Source organism: Rhynchophorus ferrugineus, unplaced genomic scaffold, assembly GCF_030347505.1.
Source record: "Rhynchophorus ferrugineus isolate W39M unplaced genomic scaffold, kcgeb_rfMv2 rfM4, whole genome shotgun sequence".
Classification (NCBI taxonomy): Eukaryota; Metazoa; Arthropoda; class Insecta; order Coleoptera; family Curculionidae; genus Rhynchophorus; species Rhynchophorus ferrugineus.
In genome coordinates, this window is record NW_027472583.1 from 15,286,292 (window position 1) to 15,308,380 (window position 22,089).

General features: G+C 30.8%; 5 protein-coding genes across 8 annotated transcripts; 2 read left to right on the plus strand and 3 right to left on the minus strand.

Annotated features, from left to right (window-relative positions):
* Positions 1–342: 342 nt before the first annotated feature.
* Positions 343–1,371, plus strand: LOC143196654 (uncharacterized). The gene is made up of 4 exons (XM_076404527.1): positions 343–739; positions 796–902; positions 955–1,048; positions 1,102–1,371. The coding sequence occupies exons 1-4, from the start codon at positions 517–519 to the stop codon at positions 1,188–1,190; spliced, it is 513 nt and encodes a 170-aa protein (XP_076260642.1). The 5' UTR covers positions 343–516; the 3' UTR covers positions 1,191–1,371.
* noi (splicing factor 3a subunit 3 noi) lies at positions 1,363–3,795 on the minus strand. Its single transcript, XM_076404514.1, has 10 exons — positions 3,395–3,795; positions 3,132–3,338; positions 3,001–3,073; positions 2,854–2,945; positions 2,581–2,802; positions 2,384–2,520; positions 2,174–2,329; positions 1,940–2,123; positions 1,678–1,879; positions 1,363–1,606 (listed from the first exon to the last, which is right to left on the minus strand). The coding sequence occupies exons 1-10, from the start codon at positions 3,488–3,490 to the stop codon at positions 1,473–1,475; spliced, it is 1,503 nt and encodes a 500-aa protein (XP_076260629.1). The 5' UTR covers positions 3,491–3,795; the 3' UTR covers positions 1,363–1,472.
* On the plus strand, positions 3,795–5,716 carry LOC143196650 (uncharacterized). 4 transcript variants are annotated; one of them, XM_076404523.1, is made up of 7 exons: positions 3,795–4,085; positions 4,137–4,346; positions 4,412–4,518; positions 4,573–4,694; positions 4,810–4,991; positions 5,046–5,153; positions 5,206–5,716. In XM_076404523.1, the coding sequence occupies exons 1-7, from the start codon at positions 3,913–3,915 to the stop codon at positions 5,243–5,245; spliced, it is 942 nt and encodes a 313-aa protein (XP_076260638.1). In that variant the 5' UTR covers positions 3,795–3,912; the 3' UTR covers positions 5,246–5,716. The 4 variants fall into 4 exon arrangements, with proteins under 4 accessions (XP_076260638.1, XP_076260636.1, XP_076260635.1 ...); XM_076404521.1 differs by having other exon boundaries at positions 5,223–5,716; XM_076404520.1 differs by having other exon boundaries at positions 4,561–4,694; positions 5,223–5,500.
* Positions 5,717–6,683: 967 nt separating this feature from the next.
* On the minus strand, positions 6,684–8,326 carry LOC143196653 (gametocyte-specific factor 1 homolog). The gene is made up of 5 exons (XM_076404526.1): positions 8,060–8,326; positions 7,846–8,008; positions 7,661–7,792; positions 7,413–7,604; positions 6,684–7,354 (listed from the first exon to the last, which is right to left on the minus strand). The coding sequence occupies exons 1-5, from the start codon at positions 8,074–8,076 to the stop codon at positions 7,229–7,231; spliced, it is 630 nt and encodes a 209-aa protein (XP_076260641.1). The 5' UTR covers positions 8,077–8,326; the 3' UTR covers positions 6,684–7,228.
* An 841-nt stretch (positions 8,327–9,167) lies between these two features.
* On the minus strand, positions 9,168–21,332 carry LOC143196656 (uncharacterized). The gene is made up of 4 exons (XM_076404528.1): positions 20,848–21,332; positions 13,415–13,555; positions 13,245–13,356; positions 9,168–9,455 (listed from the first exon to the last, which is right to left on the minus strand). Exons 1-4 carry the CDS (start codon positions 21,106–21,108, stop codon positions 9,286–9,288), a joined length of 684 nt encoding a protein of 227 aa, XP_076260643.1. The 5' UTR covers positions 21,109–21,332; the 3' UTR covers positions 9,168–9,285.
* Between the last annotated feature and the right edge of the window lie 757 nt (positions 21,333–22,089).

Consider the following 22,089-nt stretch of genomic DNA (forward strand, 5'->3'; position numbering starts at 1 on the left):
TAACTTTATCTAGTTAAAAGCTTTACTGAAAAGTAAATGTAATTTTTTCCACTATATAATTACGCGGGTAGTGATTAGTGTGGGTAAATTATTATATTTCATGGAGATGATAAAACAAACTTTCATTTTGTGTTTCCATTCTATTTCTGCAATATTTTCTTTTTGATTATCAGATATTTAAAATCATTCATGAGAGTAGTATTCTTTGGTACTCCTTACAAAAACTACAATGCACAAGTTGTATATGGTATATAAAAATAATTTAAATTGTTTGATGCCTATCTTATTTTAAAAAATAAAATTAAAATTGTATGCAACTAACTATACTTATATCAAAACATCAGTTTTGAAAGAGCTACTTGTCAGTTAAAATTTTAGGTTTTTATGGGTTATAAATATTGACATTTAATAGCAAAACGACACAGATTTCACACATTTCTCAAAAACACACCATTCTCAATATTTTGAGTAATTAATATTTCTGTTACTTAGAATATTCACTTTTCTTGAAAATTAATGATGGATACACTTAGAAACGGTTACGTTTCGATGATAAATAATGTAACGTATATATCATCGTTAATTCAAGTTTATTTTTGGTACATATTATTGGGTGGTATATTTTTCTATTTTATATATTATAAATTCATTGATCCAGTTTTGAAACATGTTTGTGCAAAATACTTTGCTTATAAAAAGTACAAGGAAGAGAAGGATTACGAGGCGCAATATCATAAAAGTGTGTTTTACTATATCCAAATTATGTAAATAATACAAATTTTAACAACCTATTAGATCCAGACCTGTTTTCAGCAAGGATTTCTGCTCAGCAATGTTTTGCAGAAAAATTGCAGGAAAAATATAACCAGCAGATTAAAGAACACGAGGCTAAGTTACAAAAAGTAAGTAATTTATAAAATGTGTAGAAAATTTACAGACTTCTTCTTTAAACAGAAAAAGGAAATGATGTTGCTTTCAAATAATGTAGAACATTCTGGTGGCTATGTACTTGGAAGAGATGATAAAAAAACAAAATCATTAAGATCTGGTATGTATAGCTTGTTATAATTAGATTGTTTGTATTTCTGATAATATTTTAAGATTATAATCCACTCATGGGCTATGGAAGTTCATCTAATTATCGACCTCCAAAAAGAAGCAAATGTGGAGGAGGTGGATGTGGAAAGTAATATGGTTTAAATTTAATAGTGTTGAATAAATGTACATGTACTATTATTTCCTTGGAGAACACAAAAAAATTCTATTAAACTTATATATTAATTAATTATTTTAAATATGATTGAATAAACATTGGGGTGTGATGTTTTATATAGTATATTTTATTACTAAATAAATATAAAATTACTTAAATGACCTTTATTATAAATGTAAATTAAAACAAATTCTTTTGAATTAAGAAGAATATGATGGTCATTACAACTAAAACTATTGGTTTAATGAAGATTTTGGTCTTAAAGTAAACCTTGCCTTTTAAGATCCTCATATGTTTTCCTGTTAACAACATTTCCTTGTGAATCTTCATATTCTTCTTCTGTTTCTGGTTGCCATCTTTCAGCCTGTTTTTGTACTTTTAGCTTTTCCCACACTAAACAATAATAATGTATTTTTACTTATATAATACTTTTATTAAGTAATTTTTTAAATACAACTACTTACAAGCCAACGCATCTTCAATTTGAGTAACATTAGCAAAATGGGCAGTATTTGGTATTCCTAGACACCTCATGCCATGGGCGTGTCTCCATTCTGCAAAATGCCTTTGAAAAGCTTTGGGGCCTTTGTAGACATAATTTCCACAAATCTCACAGTTATAACTTATGTTTAAACCATGCAATTTATAAAGCCAGTAAGGAATAGGCTGAAATATTTCACAATGTATATGTAATGATTATATATACAATTTATATAAAACAATTACCTTTCCATCCCATCCTAGAGGTAGATTTTTAGGATTATATGGAACATCATCATCTGCTTCATCAGGGCTATCATCTTCAGATTCTTCATTTTCACTGTCATCCCTCTCACCATCTGTTCTAGCCTGTTTTCTTTGAACATTTTCTTTTGTTGCTGCCCTTTGGGCACTTACTATATCAGCTAGTCTGAAATGAATCAATTATTTCCATCGCATTAACTGGAAACTAATACTAACTTATAAATTTGTGCCTCTAAAGCAGCTAATTCTCTATGACGCAACATTTCCTTCTCTTTACTTGCTTTACCTTTAGTATTTTTGGTCATTAGAGAGGGATCCAATGAACTTTGACCTTTAGTTGAGAAAAGTCTTTGAGCTCGTTCCTCTAAAGTCCTAAATTATTTAAACAACAATAATTCAGTTAAGTAACTATATTCTTTAACTTACCCTCCACATTTCAACCCTAAAGCCATAAGGGCAGATTTTAATCTATCTAAACCCAGAGATGCTAATTCTTCCCAACTTGAAAATGCTGACAAATCCAAATGAGCACCAACATTAGCTAAAGCTGATCCAGCTTCTTTCTGTAAAATAATGATCTATGTATTTTCATTCTTTATTGTACATATTGCATATACACTTACAGGCCACCCAGGGCAATTCCCTAATTCCCATTGCATCAAAGCATTATTTCCCTCATCATCTAAAATAGCATCTAAATTCATAAGAGGTTTGATTCTTTGTACAAACCATGACAAATATTCAATAATGCACATAAGATATTTTCTATATTCTCCAGTTTTCCGTTCCTTTGGGATATCATAGAGTTGGTCGAACATTCCCAAATAAGATATATAATCAACTTTCTAAAAATTGATTATATCATACTTATTAACACTAAATGTTTATTTACTTACCTCAATACCCTTCAAATTTATATATTTCTCATAACATTCATGTAAGTCCAAAAATTTACCATAACCTTCTTCATCAGTAAATTCCACTAAATCTAAGATAAAATATATTAAAAATAATGCACATAAATGTTATATTGGTATACTTACTTGCCATTTCTTCTGACGGATTTTCTCTAGCTTTAGTTAACTCATCAAATTCAACAGACATTGGAACACTAATCTATTATTTAAGAATGCATATAAATAAATTAAATTATTGAAGGTGCATTTTTACATACCTCATTGGGATGTTTTCTATAAAAGTCTTTAATTTGTTTTAATCGGTTGTAAAACTCATTAAACTCATTAGGTCCAGTAAGAGAAGCAACTTCAGCTTTCCTTTGACCATCTTTATCTTCATATAAGTCAATGAGACGGTTTGTTGAAGTCATATAACGATCGAGAAGGTACTTCATGCGATGATCTGAATTTATTTGTTCCCTGTACTGTTTAAATACACTTCATATAATTATAGTTTCAAAAGAATTATTGAAATACTTACACTAACTTTCTTCTGTAGCATTTCCTTTACCATTGTATCGATTAACCGTTCTTTTTCTTCATGGTATCGTCGTTGTTGTTCTAAAATTGTTTCCATTCTGATAATACTATACAGCAAATACAAGAGAAACCATATGAGGGGAACTGACTGACAATCTTTATTATTAATTTCAAATTTCTATTTTTTTTAGGTTAGCTTTTCTTTTAAATATACACCAAACACTAATATGTGCACTTTTCACTTTCATAAATTTACTTTGGTGTAATCATAGAATATTACACTACTCTATAGGCGTAATTTTGCTTTCTTATTCAGAATAAATAGTAACTTTAGCGTATATTTTGTGATTTCATATGATAAGAGAATCATAGGAGAAAAAGAGAATAGCGATGAGCGACCATAACCTCAAAAAGGGAAATGTATTTCTCTAGCGACTTAACCTTATATAATTGTATATAAACAATATTATTTTTAAAGTATAGTAGTTCATATTTTATAATTTGTATTAGTGTTAAAAAATGTGCGATAATTATGTTGAGGCTTCCTCTAAGAAACATTGGGGCGAAATTCCAACAGAAGTATCCAGTTTACCAGTTTATGACGTATCAGAAGACATAGCAAAGTCTATGGATATTAATTGCTTAAACGACTATCCTGATGTTGAGAATGCATTACAGTTTGATGAACTGACGTATATATTTAAAAATGTTTTAATTTATGTATTAATTTTATAATATTTTAGCCTACCATCAATGGATCCAATGATGTTGTATGCAATACAGTTGCATAAATGGACAAATGATATGACTGAAACAATTAGATTGGCTGAATTAGCAGTAGAGACAAATTTAATACCTTCAGAAGATGCCAAGCCGCCAGTACCTGAAATGCCTGAGATTTGCGTAAAATCTAAACCTAATATTTTAAATTTTATGGAAACATTATTACCTTGGTAAGCCTACATTATTTTTGAGTTATCTGATTTTTAATTAAATATTATTCTTACTTTTATCATAGCCCCTCTTCCAAATGTGAAATGGAAGTACCACATTTAAGTGCCCCAATAATAAAACAGCTGTTAATAAAGTGTATTGCAACAATGACTGCACATATTGGATTTGAATGTAAGTGTTTGAATCCAAGAATTAGTATAATATTACCTCTAGTTATTATTTCAGCCACATACCAGAGTGTTTTGGATGTTTTAGTTGATGTTTTGGAACAATTTTTTAAAAAATTCTGTGACAGATTGACTTCAGCTGTGAATGAAGAGGAAAATTTAGATACAAGTGGTTTTCCTGTATGTTAACATTCAAATTAATAATCTTCTTTTCATATAAAAATACACATTTAATAATTTAATAATAATTTTTTAACTAATTTAATGTTATATCCATTAATTAATATAATTTTAGAATGCAATGGAGAGAGTTTTAACAGAATTAGGATTTGGGGGAGCTAAGGGCCTTCAAGATTATTATCAGTGCAGGGTGGTGAATTATGTCACTGTATTAGAGAAAAGATGTCAAGAGTTAGATAAATATTATTCAGCTCTGATTTTACCTAAAAATGAGTCACCCAATAGCGATGTTGAAAAGTATGATAACTAAGACTAAAATTTAAATTAATAAGTTAATTTTTGTTTTGGTAGATTATACAAGATGGACGTCAAAGAAGAACAAGATGATGAAGAAATTGTTAGTTCCACTAGTTTTCCCGATGGTTATCAACTTATTGATTTACTCGAAGCTGATGCTAGGTAAATTACTAGATTGAATTACTCTGTATATACAGAGCATTACTTGTTTTAGTAAACTTGGATTATCAGATTTGGAAGAGTATCATCACTAATTCTGATCAAAATGCTCATTAATCAATTTGTATTTTTGTTACTGTTTTCATGTTATTTAACGTAATCTTAGTTACACTAAGCTAATTATTGAAGAAATGCCTTTATTGTAATATTTCTGGTTAACTTTTTGAATATATTGGTGATTTTTATTGGTTGAACCAACACTAGTAGATTTTTTACTCTTATATTAAACATATATATATATATATATATATATATATATATATATATATATATATATATATATATATATATATATATATTTCATTTTATAATCATCATAATGAGCTTCCTATAGTATTTGTATATATGTTATATGTAATGTGACTGGCGCCCATGCACATAATATGTAATAACATAATCAATGTTTGTTTAAATTTTAATCCTTCTTTTGATTTCAAATATGTATGAATTGGCAATATCACTACCAGTATTTATTCCAGAAATAAAACTGTTTAAATAAACTAAAAGTCTGTTTTAATTTCTTATACCAATATATACGAAATTTAACATCGATCAGATCGTTGGGGTTCTCAGTGTCTGAACTACAGTTGCAGTGAATCGGCTTCGTAGATGGGACTTTTAGTAATTGCTTTGAAACTACGTAAGAAATAGTCTAGCAGAGTCAAATCACCTCAGAAATGATCATAAAGTTGTAAGACTGTGATTTTATTCCATACACGAATATAATCGTCGCCGCTGTACTGTCAGTAACGTGAACAAAACACGGACTTTTGGACAGGTGAAAAAAAACAAGTGGGATTATTACCGCTAACGACAGCTATGCGGCATACGGGCACGATTTATGCTCAGCTATTCTGCGTGTACGCTCACTACATTTGAGGTTTTTTTTTAAATATCAAAGTAGAAAAAAACAGCGACCTACAGCTTCCGCCATCGGGAAAAATGTCTTATGAAGGATGAACCCTTAAAACTGATATCTAATTTTTTTTAATCGATAATTATTCTAGAGACGAATAGCCTTGCCACTAGTTTTCTCAGTATCCCATGGCATCTTAAATTAATGACTTCATTTCTAATAGGATAAAATGTTTATATATTTCCATTATATAAAATATAACCAACCAATATGATAAAAATTATCTTGAGAATTTCTCCCTCTTAAAAATACTACACAGGTTCGTCTAATGGTGCATTCCAATTGATCAAATATTGAATTGGACTTAAATTGAGTTCTGCGGTGGCTTTATCGATGGGAAAATATTCTTTTGCATATAGAGTTCTTATTATTTTGACTACTTCTTTAGGGTTTTGAAACTTCCAATTCTGAGGGAAGTATAAGCCTTGCTGCATATTAAGTTTTTGGTATACAGCAAGGCTTGTACTTCTTGGAATATCAAGACACTTTAAATGATCCATAATAGTTATAAAATTTTTGTAATTGTACTAGATAATTGAAGTAATAAAATAAAAAAATAATGAATATGCTTATAATAACATAAAACAAAATATGAAATAAGTTTTGCAAGAAATATAAAATTGTTTATCTTTAAAATTAAATTGAGTTCTCCGGTGGCATTGCTGATGGGGAAATGATTTTTTGCATAGTTCTTATTTTGACTACTTCTTTGGGGTCTTGAAATTTTCAATCCTAAGGCAAGTAGTCTCTGGTATACAGCAAGGCTTGTACTTCTTGAGATATCAAGGCACTTTAAAAGATCCATAATAGTTATAAAATTTAAAAAATCGATGAATATGTTTATAATAACATAAAATAAAATATGAAATAAGTTCTACAAAAAATATAAAATTGCTTATCTCTAAAAATAATTGTCAACTACATAAGTAAAATCATATATAGTAAATAAACAAAAATAAGAACATTTTCACAACATAAAACATAAACAATTTTCAAAAAGTTATAAAAGCACTTCATATCATATTTTAGAATATAAATTGGGGTTTGTATACATGCTATTAATTACATATATACACTTATAGTAAAATATTAAAATAGAACATTATTTTTTTGGTTTGCGTAATATAGCTGATTTTGGACTTTTTAAATTTTTCATTATGTCACTTATTTCGTCAGGTATTTTCTCTTGTGTTGGTGATGAAACCACTGGTGTTGGTGGTAAGTTTGTCTAAAAAGTAATCAATCAAAGTAAGTCATATTTTGAAGAAAAACTCAAAAATTCATACTATATTTTCACGATCCTGACAACTATATAATTTAGATTTATTTTTGGATGGAGCAGTATCTGTAAGATGTCCAATTCTCTGTCTTTCAGAAGTGCGAAAATTCCTTCTCTTTAAAGCAGACTCTGTGTCCAAACGTCTTAATACTTGATTTTCAAGACAATATTGCTCTGCATTATAAGATGGCACATCACACTAAAAATACTCATAATATTTATAGATTATTAAGATTGCCTGAAATTATAAATTACTTTATCCCAACTGTCATCTATAGGTACAGGTTTAATAGGTTTTAGGGGTGTTACAACCTTTGCAACTTCTCTGCCTTCCCTCATTACCTGCAATTCTATACCCTTTTTATCTGGACAGGTACTATGGTGATACTAGTATAATAAAAATACTGTATTGGTTTATTTTAATAAATCATACACCTTACTTGTAATTCTACTTGTGGAACACGGTGACATGTATTAAAATCACAAGGGACTAGTACTTGAACATCACTGTTAGCAACTCTGCATTTTTTCAAATGTACTTCCATCCTTGATTTTCTTATGTGATGTGAGTTATTGTATGGACAAATAACTTTTTCCTCGGGACTGAAAAGTATGGGTTAAGTATTATCTTTAAAATCTTTGGTTCTACTTTACTCTCTTAATATCTCCATTGTTTAAATTTATGTAATTGATAATACAGAATAAAATAATGAACAATTATTTTTAATATATGGCACAAAATATAATTTTAACTATTATTATTTTATATAACTATATTATATATTTTTAAGATGTTTTAAAAAATATATTAAAATATAATGTTAATAGTTAAATTATAAACGGTTCACACTTGAATAAATGCACTAAACATTAAAATATTTCAACGTAGCAAAATATTTTTTAACACATTTTTTGGCAAAATATTTTATATGTTTTCTTAATGGCTATAGATATAGAATAGACCACAAAATAAAATAGGGATGCCCAAAAATATCGATGTTTACAGCCGATTTATCGATATTTATATCATATGTTTCCTATTTTTTCAAAAAATTATAAGGATATTCCAAAAACCTGTTAATTATATTTAATAAACCTTTGAAATTGGTACTTAATTTTAAATATTTTGTGTATTTCGGTATTTAATTTTATGGTTTAAAAGGCTTGAAAATGAAACGTAAAGCAAGAACGTTAAAAATCAGTCGAATAACGAGGTCCGAAAATGTTAATTTAATATACAATACAATCGACTGAAATAATTCATAATAAAAAGTAGTCAAATCAGTAGTACCAAAAATAGGAACTGAAACTTTCGATGGTAAAAAGAAGTAAAATCAGTCGGACCGAAAGTAGCGATTCAAACAGTCGATAATAAAAAATAGTTAATTACTAAACATTCGATAGTTCCGAACGCTAAGGTGCAACAAGATTTTATTTGTGACAGCAATCTGATGGCGCGCGCTCAGGTTTATTTATTACGGGGGGAAACTAAAAAGTAAGATTATTCTTTATATTACAGGGGAAAAATATCGATAAATCGTTATTATATTATTTACTTTGCCATTTATTGAGTAAATGGTTGTTATACCATTTATTTTGATCTCTGTTTTTAATTATATCAGATGTTTAATTGTTTATTGTTGTTTTATTAAATATAATTTTTATATTACGCCCTGGGTTTTAAAATAACCTTACACCTTTTTAATAATAATTCATAGGATGTATGGAAACATGGTTGTGAGGTACAATGTAAGACGCGGAAATATTTTGATTTTTTTATTAACATTATTAATAAATAGAATACTAGTTCCGTAGAAATAATCACATCATTCAAACTTTCTGCCATTCACTAACATGTTTTATAAAAATTTTATTGAGGACTACTTGGCATTAGTATTATCTAGAATACTTTTGAAATCTGTACTTATATCAATGTCATCAAACGGCGTTTCTTCGGGTTTTTTATTTTTCAACGGTACTATATTTTGCCTTGATGTACCAGGTCGACTGAAGATTTCTTCTGTGCTCTCGTCGTCCTCTTCGTCCGGCTCTGAAAAATTAAATTTTAGAGTTTTAGATTAAAATATTTCATTATTTTATTTAAAGCAATAATCATTAGTTAGTTATTAGAAAACCTTGTGGTAGAAATTAGTGTTTCTTTTGCAAAAATCACTGTTTTTTTATAAATTAAGTCATCCCACTTTCTTTTTTATTTACTTTACTTTATTAAAATTGTCTATTTCCGAGATAAACTGTTTTTCAATAGATAGCATGGAAAGAGCTGTTAAACGATCTTCGGTCATTGAATCTCCGAGGAACGTTTCGCAGCAAAAGCGCAGCAGCTTTTGGTATTGGGAAACACCTTTCGGCCTATGATGTCATTTCTGCAGTTGGTATCAGGATTTCGATTAATTGTCTAGTCTCCTTCAACGTGTCTCTTAGATTATTTGCTATTAAATATTTTAAAAGAGGTAGTGCACCATTTCATATTCTGAAATCATTTCCTGAATAAATAAACGACAGTTCAGTTCGTGATCGTTCTTTTTCAAGTGTGGAATAAAAGGTAGACATGGAAGTGAGTTTATCCTTAGGAAATTTACCGCAATACTCTCCAAAGTATTCCGAAAAGAAAAGTTATGCAGCTAGTAGATGTGATGATATCGATCTTTTGCACAATTTGGCACACAATTATAATATCACACACCTCTAAAGCAGAAATTCGGTGATCAAATATACTGTTGCCTGGACGGTTGCATTTGTTTTCTGGTGGTTCATGACTTATTATATCTGATGCTTCATTAACGACGTTATCAATATAATTTCGAACTTGATATAATCGATAACGTTTCTTATACCAGTAGGTTCGATTTTTCTTTGCTGCAGTTGGTTAAAGATGATATCTACGTGGGGCATCACATGCTGGAAAAAAAAGTTAAACAAAAGTTGAAGATCGCATCATTTAATGTACAGCGAATAGAAGCTATCACATTATAGACTGTGTTGCTGGAGAATTGATCTTTTATTTCATCTATACGCTCAATTAGATCGTTTCTATTTCAGTACACAACATTAATAGCGCGTATATTAAAGTTCCAATGCGTTGGAACGCCTTGGAGATCGTTCTGTTCACAAACATTTCTACTCATTGAGTTGAATTATTAAAAAAGCCAGGAATGTCTTGTAGATTGCCAAAAAAATATACGTACTTGCTTATTTGTGGATGCAGCCTTACACATAATCAAATTTAATTGGTGTGTTTAACAGTGTACAGAATGAGCAAAGGGATACTTTTTTTTAAATTACAATTAGTCATAGCTTTGTGCGATAAGTTTGTTGAGTGAATTTTGAATTAAAGGATCTTGTTGCGACGCAAATTTATTATGAATGGTTGGGATAGCCATGTAACATGTAAGTTACGCTAATTGTAGAATTCTTTCGGTTCTATTGTTAGAGGGTCTAATTTATTAGACCTTTAACTGAAGTTTTTTATATTTGTGACATAGAAAAGAATTATGACCTGATGAAAAACATAACGTTCGCAGTATATTGAACATATGGTAAATATAGACAGGCAAAAAGATACCCGACGTGTTCAACAAGGATGACTCCCATCGGCTCGTTGTCGAGTGTTGAGGATAACGAGGGTTCAGGTACAGAGGCTAGACGAAACGTGTCGGATGGTAGACCTGGTATAGGACTCCTTATGGCGCTTGTAACCAAAAATGCCAAGAAGACCCGAAATCATGGAATTTTTGGGAATTCCTTAAGAGTCTGAAGTGAGAAGTTCCTAGTTTCCCACACCGATATTCCCAGCGAATCTGGGTACAGAAAAGGGTTCTTGGATCAGCCTTGTCCACCACCAAGTACCCGAGGGAAGAGCTTCAGCGATAAAACACCGTGCATCCACAAGGGGAAGATAGTCTGACAGAGAAGAAGATACTATTGAATTGAATGAAGAAGAAACGAAGAATTGAATGAGCATTAATTGAAGAGACATTGAAGAAATTATTATATTAATTGAAGTATTATTGAAAGCATATAATTCCTGTCTACATTAGCTAGTCTAGACTTTTCGTTAATAGTAAGTACATGCGATTTGAATCATAATCCTTTTCCCATCACGTATTAATTAACAGCCTTTAAATGTATATATACGTATTCTTTATTATCAATTAAATAACTCGTCTTTGAGTATTAATTTACTCAAGGAAGAGAGAAAATAAATTGTATTTAATTTACAACCTTGTTTTCTCTCCCGCATCTCAACAGATCTATAACACTTAAATTTGTTTACTAAGTGTTTCTGCATCACTGCATTTTTCAGGAGTTAGGTAGTTTGCCCGTAAAAACTTTTACGTTTTTTTTATTCTCTTCAAGGGTGATACACTAATTATAGCGATCTTCCAACTTTTCGATACTTTCTTGTAGTACGATTTGTGCTTTGCTTCAAAATAGCCATCAGTTTCGGCGATCACCTCTTCATTCGACGAAAATTTCTTCCCAGCAAGCATTCTTTTGAGATCTGAGAACAGGAAATAGTCTGAGGGCTAGATCTGGAGAATACGGTGGACGAGGAAGAAATTCGAAGCCCACATTCATTCATATTCATTGATTTTTCCATCGTTTTCACAGAGTAGTGAAACGGTGCATCGTCTTGGTGAAGTAGCACTTTCTTTTTCTTCAAATGCGGTAGTTTTCTTGGCGATATCGTCCTTCAAACCTTTCTTTTTCAAGGTAGTCAACAAAAATTATTCCATGTGCATCCCAAAATACGGACGCCGTAACCTTGCCAGCCGACTGTTGCGTTTTCCCACGCTTTGGAGCGGGTTCATCGTGCCCAGTCCACTCGGATGACTGTCGATTCTACTTCGGAATAAAATAATAGAGCCATGTTTTATCTATTGTTACATATCGATGGAAAAACGCTGGTTTATTACGCTTGATCATCTTCACACACTGCTCGGAATCATCAACTTGTCGTTGTTTTTGGTCAAAAGTGAGCTCGCGCAGCACCCACTTTGCACAGAACTTTCTCATATCCAAATATTCGTGAATGATATGATGAGGTCGTGTCAGCCTGAGAAAGGGGAGGTTAGCGGTGACGCGGTGCTAAGTTCCAAGCATGTCGACCAGCTCGCGAACAAGCGCTATGAATATGATTGTTTCTGACAAAATATAGACATCATAGATCTATCATCATATATCATCATATACAAATCATGGAGTATTTAAGATTTTCCTGAGAAGCTTATTTTGGAAAACTTAAAGCCGTTTCACCTGGTTGGGTGTAACAAACTTGAAGTAGACATTAGATCCGTAGAGGAGTACGGACCGAATTATCATTTTGTACAATAAGCATTTGATGGAGATGGGAAGTCTGTTAGAAGGGCAGATCAGGGAAAATAGTAGGTTTGCTATACCCGAACCTTTCTGAATTGCTCTCTGGATTTGGGAATGCCAACCGAACCGTCGGACGAAGTGGAAACCTAGGTATGTGACGTTATGCAGCCATGGAACTTCTAGTAGTGTCTCTTAATCCTCACATTTTTAGGAAAAGTGTGAAAGTTCTGTATTTAGTTCTTCGAAATGTTAAGACTAATCGCTTCATTCGCATTCAAGAGGTTTTAAATACAGCATAACCACTTCTCTTCAGAAAATTACGTTAGTTTTCTGCAGTATTTTTTTGTCAAATAACAGTGGAATAAAGTTCCCATAAATACACAACTTTATATATAAAAAGTTTTTATGAATAGGTTAGTTCTGTTGTTAATATTGTGTTGCATTTATGAGGCCCATAATTTTGTCCTTTATTTTGACAAAATAATTACACCATACTGACCTAGATATCTGGGATATCTATATCTGTCTTTCCATATTCCATAGACAAACCATACAACCATTGCTATAATAACCAGAGTAATTAGCGCTACCAGTACTCTGATTAAATTTATCTGAAACCAAATTATTAATAAAATAATGTTAGGCAATTGTTTGCAGGGTAAAGCTTACGTGACTATCATCTTCATATACTTTGTCCCAGCTGTTCTGGACTACAATTCGAACTACTTTGATATTTATGTTGTCAATTCCTTCGTTGTTAATTTTTTTAGAAACACATTCATAAATACCTTCTTCCTGTTTTGTTACTGCCTAAAACAACAATGTCTCATTAAATTTGTCATTCTTACAAAGGGTATTTCAAAATTAACGCCAATTCTAAGTTTGACGGGTACATTTTCTCGTACAAAATATGACGAGAAGCTGATTTAGTGATTTAGCTTCGTCAAAGTAAAATCCAGTATTGCAAATTTCTAGAGCAGCCAATACTCATTAAAGATCTTGATCTCCATGTTAAAAAGATTCAAGTACTGAAGCCTAATGACCACAGACAGCGAAAATAATTCCGTGAACATCAATAAATGATTTGAATTAAGGCATATTCATCTATGGACTGTTAAAATGGGAATGACTCAAATACTTGGTTAAATTACTGGTGCCACTGCTGAAGAGGATACATTGTTCCCCAACATCTTCGGATTTGGCATATGCGCACTCTCCTGCAGAGAATAAATCATAGAATAGTATAAACTATATGAAACTATATTCATAGAGAAATAGAGATTTAACTTCATAGGAAATTTTGGCGAAATGTTTACGCGACGTCCAACATGTAGATGTCGCTACGTTTAACATAATACTTGTTTTATTCGCTATGCCAAGAGCCGCGACGGAATTTGATTGGTTCATTTCGTTCTACGGTTTGTTTATTTACACGCCATTTTCAATGTGCCCTATATTCAGAACAGTGTGGTTAGCTTTTTATAACATTTATACATTGAAGTATTATTTTATTTTATTACCATATACCATTACTCTATGCTATATACAAGTCGGTAGTTGAAATGCATTCCCGTTCTAGGAAGTGTTGTGTGCCCGGATGCACAGATAGTGAGGAAATGCATCATCGTTATCCGTTAAAAACGCGATCTTTAAGAAATGAGTAGAAAACATTAAAAATCCTAAACTGGTTGGGTTAAATATGAAACAGATTTTTGATCGTTACCATGTGAGACATTTTTGTGATACATTTAAACTTTCCTTTAAGTACTTATGAACAATTTAGTGATGGTGAAAATAATACCACGAGCCCAGAATATGTACAAATGGAATTGGATCAAAATCAAAATTATATAGAAGGTAAATTGAAGAAGTCAGTCACATTTCTGTTCATAATTGTTACCATAATACATTTCTAAACTGTCTTACTATAATTATAGTACCTATTTCCATCGTTCCAGGCCTACAACTAGAGTGTCCATTTGAACAAACTCCAGAAGGTAATGGTAAAGTTTGTATTCATTCAGCCAGTATTCCCCTTTCTGCTCATTCTTACTGTTAATTACTTGACTCTATAACTTCAGTTCAGATGTTCCTATAAGTTTTACGTTGTACCGTAGTGTACATCTCCGGTTATTTAGTAAAACTTAAAAGAAAAAAATTAAGTGTGATTTTCGTTTACATGCAATAATGAATAATCAGTAGACCCAGAAAATGAGACTCATTTTATAGAGGCAAGACAATATCTCGTGTCCCAGGCTCTAACAAAATTGTTTTGTTATACTGTCAGTAGGTCTTTCAGCTATGTCTTAATTTATTCAGTGATTTTGCCACGTCTATAATATAACAAAAATTTTGTTAAATGTTTTAAAAAAAGTAAATTTAAAACCATTCAATTGTACGTTCCATAATGATCTTTCAGATAAAATATTAAAAGTACTAATGGAGAGATGGAAGAGATAATTTTGATTTGCAATGCACCAAACTTGTTTGCTTTTGGTTTTATATATATGTATATAATATTTATATTTTTATAGATATATTTATTTTTATATTAAATTTATATTTTGTAGATAAATTTACATTATACATTTATATTGATTGTTATAGTTTATATTTATATTTATTTATTTTTACAGATTATATTTATATTTATTTTTAAATATTATATTTATATGTATATTTAATTGAATTTAATTTAATATGGTTATTTCAGAAAAAACTTATTTTTTTATTTAAATTTCATTGGTCAATTAAACATGACGTCAAGGATGTCACGTGCCAAACGTTACTAATGAGCCAATCAAATGTTTTTACAGTAAAATATTTTTCTTAAAGGTGTCATAATGGAGATTTAAATTGACCAATAATATTATTTGAATGGCCCGTTATGGCTCCCTCTGGATATTAGTAATAATAAAATATTACTAAAATAATTTATTACTAAAATAATTAGTAATAAATAAATTTGAAAACAATTAATAACATTAAACCTTATTCTATATTATGAAAGATAATAGATAAATATTATTTAAACAGTTGAGACATGTTCCATTTCTGAAAATAATTTTGAGGGCAATTTGTGGCGAATCAATAACTTTTTCTTTCGAATTTGAGGGGTCTGAGAGTTGGACTGTTTGAGAATTTGATAAATTTACATTCACAATCCTGGTAAGCTATTATGTTGCGTACCTGCTATTATTCTATTCTCATCATTTTAGACAGGAACTGATTATGTAACTATTAACTTATATTTTATTTTGGAATCCGGCGTTTGTTATAAAATTAAACATGAGCGTTAAAATATTAATCTATTTCAAGGAAATGGTTCATAAAATTAGGATCTTGTTTATAGCGCTTTATTTTAACAAAAACAAAGGAACTTATTATTATTTGAACATATACAATATTTTAATTTTCTGATAGACTATAAAGTTGCTTCTAAAATTTCTAATGTTATTGGCAGGCGAGTTTTGTGTAAATCAGTGTACCACTACTTCGTTGTTTCTTTCAATATCTGGTTATGGTGTATTAAATTTTAAAATAATGGGAATCTAGACAATAGTTATTCACTCGACCACTATTGATAAATTACTCCGATGTATTTCGATAAAAATGTTCTCATATTCTATAACATATTCTCCAATTTAATAGTATTAAAGTTTATTAACATTTTTTGTTTGTACTCTGCAATTTAGCATAATTGAGATATAAGTACAACTTTTAATACAATATAATTAACTATTATTCTATACAAACACGGTTCCACGCTTAATTTTAGATAAGGTGGGACACCAATTGCTTCCTTGATAAAGCTATTGAACCTGTAAATATTTTTAAATGAGTATTACCTTATTCAAGAAAGTGTAGCACGCGATTATATCGAAAAACAATATGGTTGGCAGTATTTTTTTTACTAAATGCCAGATCAATTTTTTCAAATTGGTTTAGATGATAGCTCAGTATTTCTTTTTGTATATATATTTTAAAGTCTTCTTTTACGAGCTCAGTATTTCTTTATATATATATATATATATATATATATATATATATATATATATATATATACCAACTGTGGGTTTATCTAGACTGGACCTATAGTTTAACGTGGACTCCGAACTACGGTCATCAGCATTAAGCCTACCGACTGGAGAGTGACTAACTTTAGAAATCATCCCAGAAGACATCCGGTCTTATCCAGCCTGGTTACTGAGATCATTTTCCTAGTCGGATTTTACACTCTTGTCTAGGACAATCACAAATTTTCAACAATCACAATCATAAATTTACGACTATGCCCCAGCAGGATTCGAAACCTCAGCTATCGCAACAGTAAGACCGTCTTATCGCCTTTACCACTGTGCCACCAAGCCGGCCTCAGTATTTCTGTTTGTAAAATTAAAACTACCGTTGGGAACTATCGACTGAAAACGACTATGCATTGTTTAGTAATTGACTACTTTTTACTATCGACTGTTTCAGTCGTTATTTTTGATTCGACTGATTTTGTTACTATTTATTATCGACTGTTTCAGTCCTGTATTTTGTGTTACTATTTTTGGTTCTACTAGTTTCATTCGACTGATTTTTAACGTTATGGCTGTGTCGCCTTAGCGGCAATCTTGACAAAAAACAATTAGATAGATTTATATGTAAAATATATAGTTTTATGATTTTTTTTGTAGTTTGCTTGTAAATAACAATCTATTATATATTAACATAGCAGCATTTTAGAACGCTATTTTTCAAGATTGTTAATGTAACAGGGTAAAAATATTAACATTGTGAATGATAAATAGTAAAATACTTTTGATTGTTTTTATGGAAATAATAGGTAATATTTCGATTACTCTCTCGATTTTTGTTAAAGAATATTTTCGTTCAATAATAAAAAAAACATTTACTTTATTTAAAAAAGCTCTAGTAGTTATTGTGCGATCATTTTTAATTATGTCATGGATTAGTCTCTTTTCTATGATTAGGTATATGTTTAATTTTTATTTAGTATTTATGGTTATTGTACATTTTTAGTTTTTAGGTTTTGTTAAGTTATATTGTCTATATTTATTATAGTATATTACTTAAAAATAGCAATTAACATATTAAAATAAGATAAAACATTTGTGGGGTATTATTAAATTTCATAGAAATATTCCATTCCTTTTTACAGATCCACAGGATATTCTAATATAAAAGGATTCGTACATCTTCGTCTAACATCACGAATTGTAGTAATTACTATTTTCAGTCGCTAGTTTTTTTGAGTATCGACTGTTTCGACTGTTTTCTTTCTGAACGTTTTCGGGAAAAATGTGTATATTAACTACTTGAGGGTTCCATTTGATTTCAAAATTCGATATAAATCCGTTTAAAAAAATGAAAAAGTGAGTTTGTTTTCGCGAGGGTGAGGATTTTTCTCTGTAGAAAACTGGTCCAGAAATGAGAAAATATCGATTTTCTGAGTTGAGATTTTTAAGAAAATGTCTTTAAAGGGAGACACAACGACTTTTGACATGTTGGTTGAGGTTGCTGGTGGGTGAGATGTTTGTTTATTTAGAAGTTCCAAATAACAATGAATCATTAAATTAATTAATTTGGCCTTTATTGACTCAAAGCATATACACGTTGGGGCACGGATAATGGAAATTGTTAATTATTTAGTTCTAATTAGCTAATTATTTCGTTTAAATATTCATTGTGAAGTAGAAAAGCGGTTAATAAAATGTGAATGTTAAGTTATTTGAGCTTTACTGCCAGAAACTCTGAATAGTACTTCTGTATCTGTGAGCATATACCCTGAATTTTCAAAAAATATCAAGAAAGGTAAAAAATACAGGTACAAAAACGTTTTTAATCATTGCCATCTTGCGAAAGAAACTTTCTAGAGTCCGGGTTATGACCACCTGACCAATTTTTTTTTGTTATCTTTTGTGCACTAAAAATGCTGTACCTTCATTAAGTGACTTGCTGCGTAAAATATCTTATTCTAAATCTGCCTGCAGTTTTAGCCTGGGCACTTCACTCCCTACACTCTTTCGAAGTACTTAGCACAAACACTTTGAATTACAATTCTTTTGGGTTCTCAAGAGGTATCGTGCTTTGTCACTTCAATGAAGAATAAACAATTCATAGACGGATCGTTAATAACGGAACGCAACGCTTTCTTTTACTTGCTAGTAGTACCACAAGTATTGATTCCTACAGAAATCTTTTAAAATCTTATGATAACTTGGATTTGGTCCTGATCAGGCAACACATTTAATATAGTTTATAAGTTTCTTTCATTTTGCAAGCATGTGCTTCAACCGCGTTGGACCACAGTCTAGATGTATGCCAAGATATTGAGACTATCTGGGAGTGTTGACAAATATTTATATTCATTGGTATGTTCTACGCAGAGTAAAAGTTACATGGGTAGATTTTGCTTCAATTGTTTTGATTCATCATGTTTTTAGGCACAGTTGTATTTTGCTTAGGTGTGTGTGTAGGTTCTTTGATGGTGTTATTGGATTGTTGGCACACGAATTAGTATATTTCTTACTTTAGTTTAACTCGTCTGAGTTAATTTGGAAAATGCATACTGCTGTATTTATCCAGCACTCGTCCTGTTTGTGCATTGATGCAAATACATTGACTGAAAAGTCCCGGGCCTAACACATAGATGGTGCTAGTTTTATTGCATTCACCGCTTATTCAGTTAAAACTAACCTTCAAAAGAAATCTGTTAAAATTACATGATATTCTACACATACATTTGTGACTTGTGCTAAGAGTGACATTCTTTTGTTATTTTCAAACCAATGGATAAAAATTAATTCGTGTTTTAATTTTACATTGCTTCTTGATGGGAAAAATACCGTTCCAGTGAAAAAATGGGTTGAAAATTATTATAAGGAGTCCGTTCCAACAATCATAAAACTTTGGTTTGCTGACTTCAAACGTGGTCGTAGATGGCAACACTAGAAAACATCAAAAAAATCCACAAAGTGATGTTACGTAAGTTATCTAACATCATAAAGATATAAAAAAACGTGTGTTAGTTTTATATTGTTTGAGCCTTTGATTATGAGAAAGATCTATTCAAAGTGGGCGACGCGTTTGCTCACTGTTAACCAAAAACAAGAACTTGTTGATGATTCTGAGCAGTGTTTCGCCATGCATAAACGTAACAGATCGGAATTTTTGCGTCGATATGTGACAATGGATGAAACATGGGTCCATAACCTCACTCGCAAATAAATACGATCGTTGTCTTAGTGGACAGCAACCGTTGAACCTCGTCCAAAGGGCTCGAAAGCACAACAATTGACTGGAAATGTTATGGGCTCGGTATTTTGGTATGTGCCTGGTGTAATATTCATCGACCATTTTGAGAAGGGAAACAGCATCAACAGTGAATATTATATGATGTTATTGGACCGTTTGAAGATCGAAATTGTAAAGAAACGGCATATGGTAAAGAAAAAATGTTGCTTTATCAAGACAACGTATCATATAAGAAGTCTCTCAGAACACTGACAAAACTACATGAATTGAACTTTGAATTGCTTCCACATCCAACGTATTCGCCAGATTTCGGGTCCCAGCGACTACATGCTGTTCGCAGATACTCGAATGAAGAAGTTATCGCTGAAACTGTGGCATATTTTGAGGCAAAAGATAAATCGTTCTAGAAAAGTGGTATTGAAATGTTACAGCACCGCTGGTATGGTTCTTGATGGAGATTACGTTGATGAATAAAGGCAACTTTCAACAAAAATAAACACCCATTTCAGCTCATGTTTTAAGATCCATACATTGTTTTTTTTTCTGTGTACTGTTTCTGTAAGTACAAATAAGGATGCATGTCAAATACATCATTTATCTTTATCTACTAATTTTTTGATAAATTTTAGAAGATAAGCAGTATTATACGGAATCGCGTAAATGATGTCTAAAAAGATTGAATTAAACATAAACTATATTTTTATTGATAGCTAAACAGTTCATTTCTGTTTAAACGATGGGAGATTTTTATGTTCCGAAAATATTAAATATTTGTTTTAAAATTACCGGAATAAAGACATTAAACATTATAGTTTCGGTGTAGATTCTAATAAACTGACCTTTATCGTAAGATTTCCAGAAAGTACGTGATATCGATATTTGGCTTCGTCATACGCATTCCCTGGTCCAATGACAACGCCTTTGTTTACAATGTGCCAATATTGGAAAACGTGAGCGGCGTCGTTGCTAAGACACGTGAGAACGACATTTGTACCCCACTGTGCCGTTCTAAGTACCACGCCGTCGATGTGTTCAGTTAGTGGTGCCGACAAAATCGTTGGTAGCAAAAATACAATAGGGGCGAATATTTTTGAAATCATCTTGGGCTAGAGTTATAAATCCTGACCAGGTTATTCACGTTTTCGGCAAGAGCACCTAACACAAAACACTTTCGCACAATTATAACACACTGGGTCCAGACGGCATAAAAACTACGCCTATTCGAATGTTGTTCTAATACTGACGAGTGTTTTTTTTTCCGTACGGAGGAAAATTAACTACTTTTTTATGATGAAGTGATACCCTAGAAAAGTTCTAATGTAAGAAAAGCGAATGCGCTGGCTTGGAAGTCACATTAAGGTGGCGCTATTTTTGGCAGGATATTTTTAGAACTGTACGTAAATGTACGAGTATGATTTGGCACTCTCAACAAATTGTAAACTGATGAATTGATTAGATACAGTTTAGAACTATGACAGTTTCATAAACTGATTGATTTACCTACTTTTATGTTCATTATCTGTATTGTTTATTATTTATTGACTATCACAGCTGGAGTGTGTTAAGCGATTTATTGCTAGACGTGTGTAGAGGATCCTGAATAATTTCTTTGATGCTCTTAACAAATATAATAAAATATTTTTAATAAAGATTCAGCCGACTTCAAAAAATAAATAGGGAAATCACTAAAATGTAAAAATAATCAAACTTAGATTTTTAACATAAAAAATACGTTTTAAAACAAAACATGCACATAGTAATCGTTGTAATAAATAAATAAAAATAAACAAGAACCTTATTTAACATATCTACTACACGTGTATTATATTCTACTATATACACACAGCGTGGAATTACTATTAGTAATAATTCAAGTACCTTCAATTAGATTTGTTGATTTTACAGTCACAATTGCTATACTTCTGCCTTACTTTATTAAACTATGTTAAAGAACCAGTTCTTATAGTAGCAGAAAAGTTATTGGTATTATGGAAATGTTAGAATATGCTTTTATGTATGTATGTATATATATATATATATATATATATATATATATATATATATATATATAATAGTTTAAG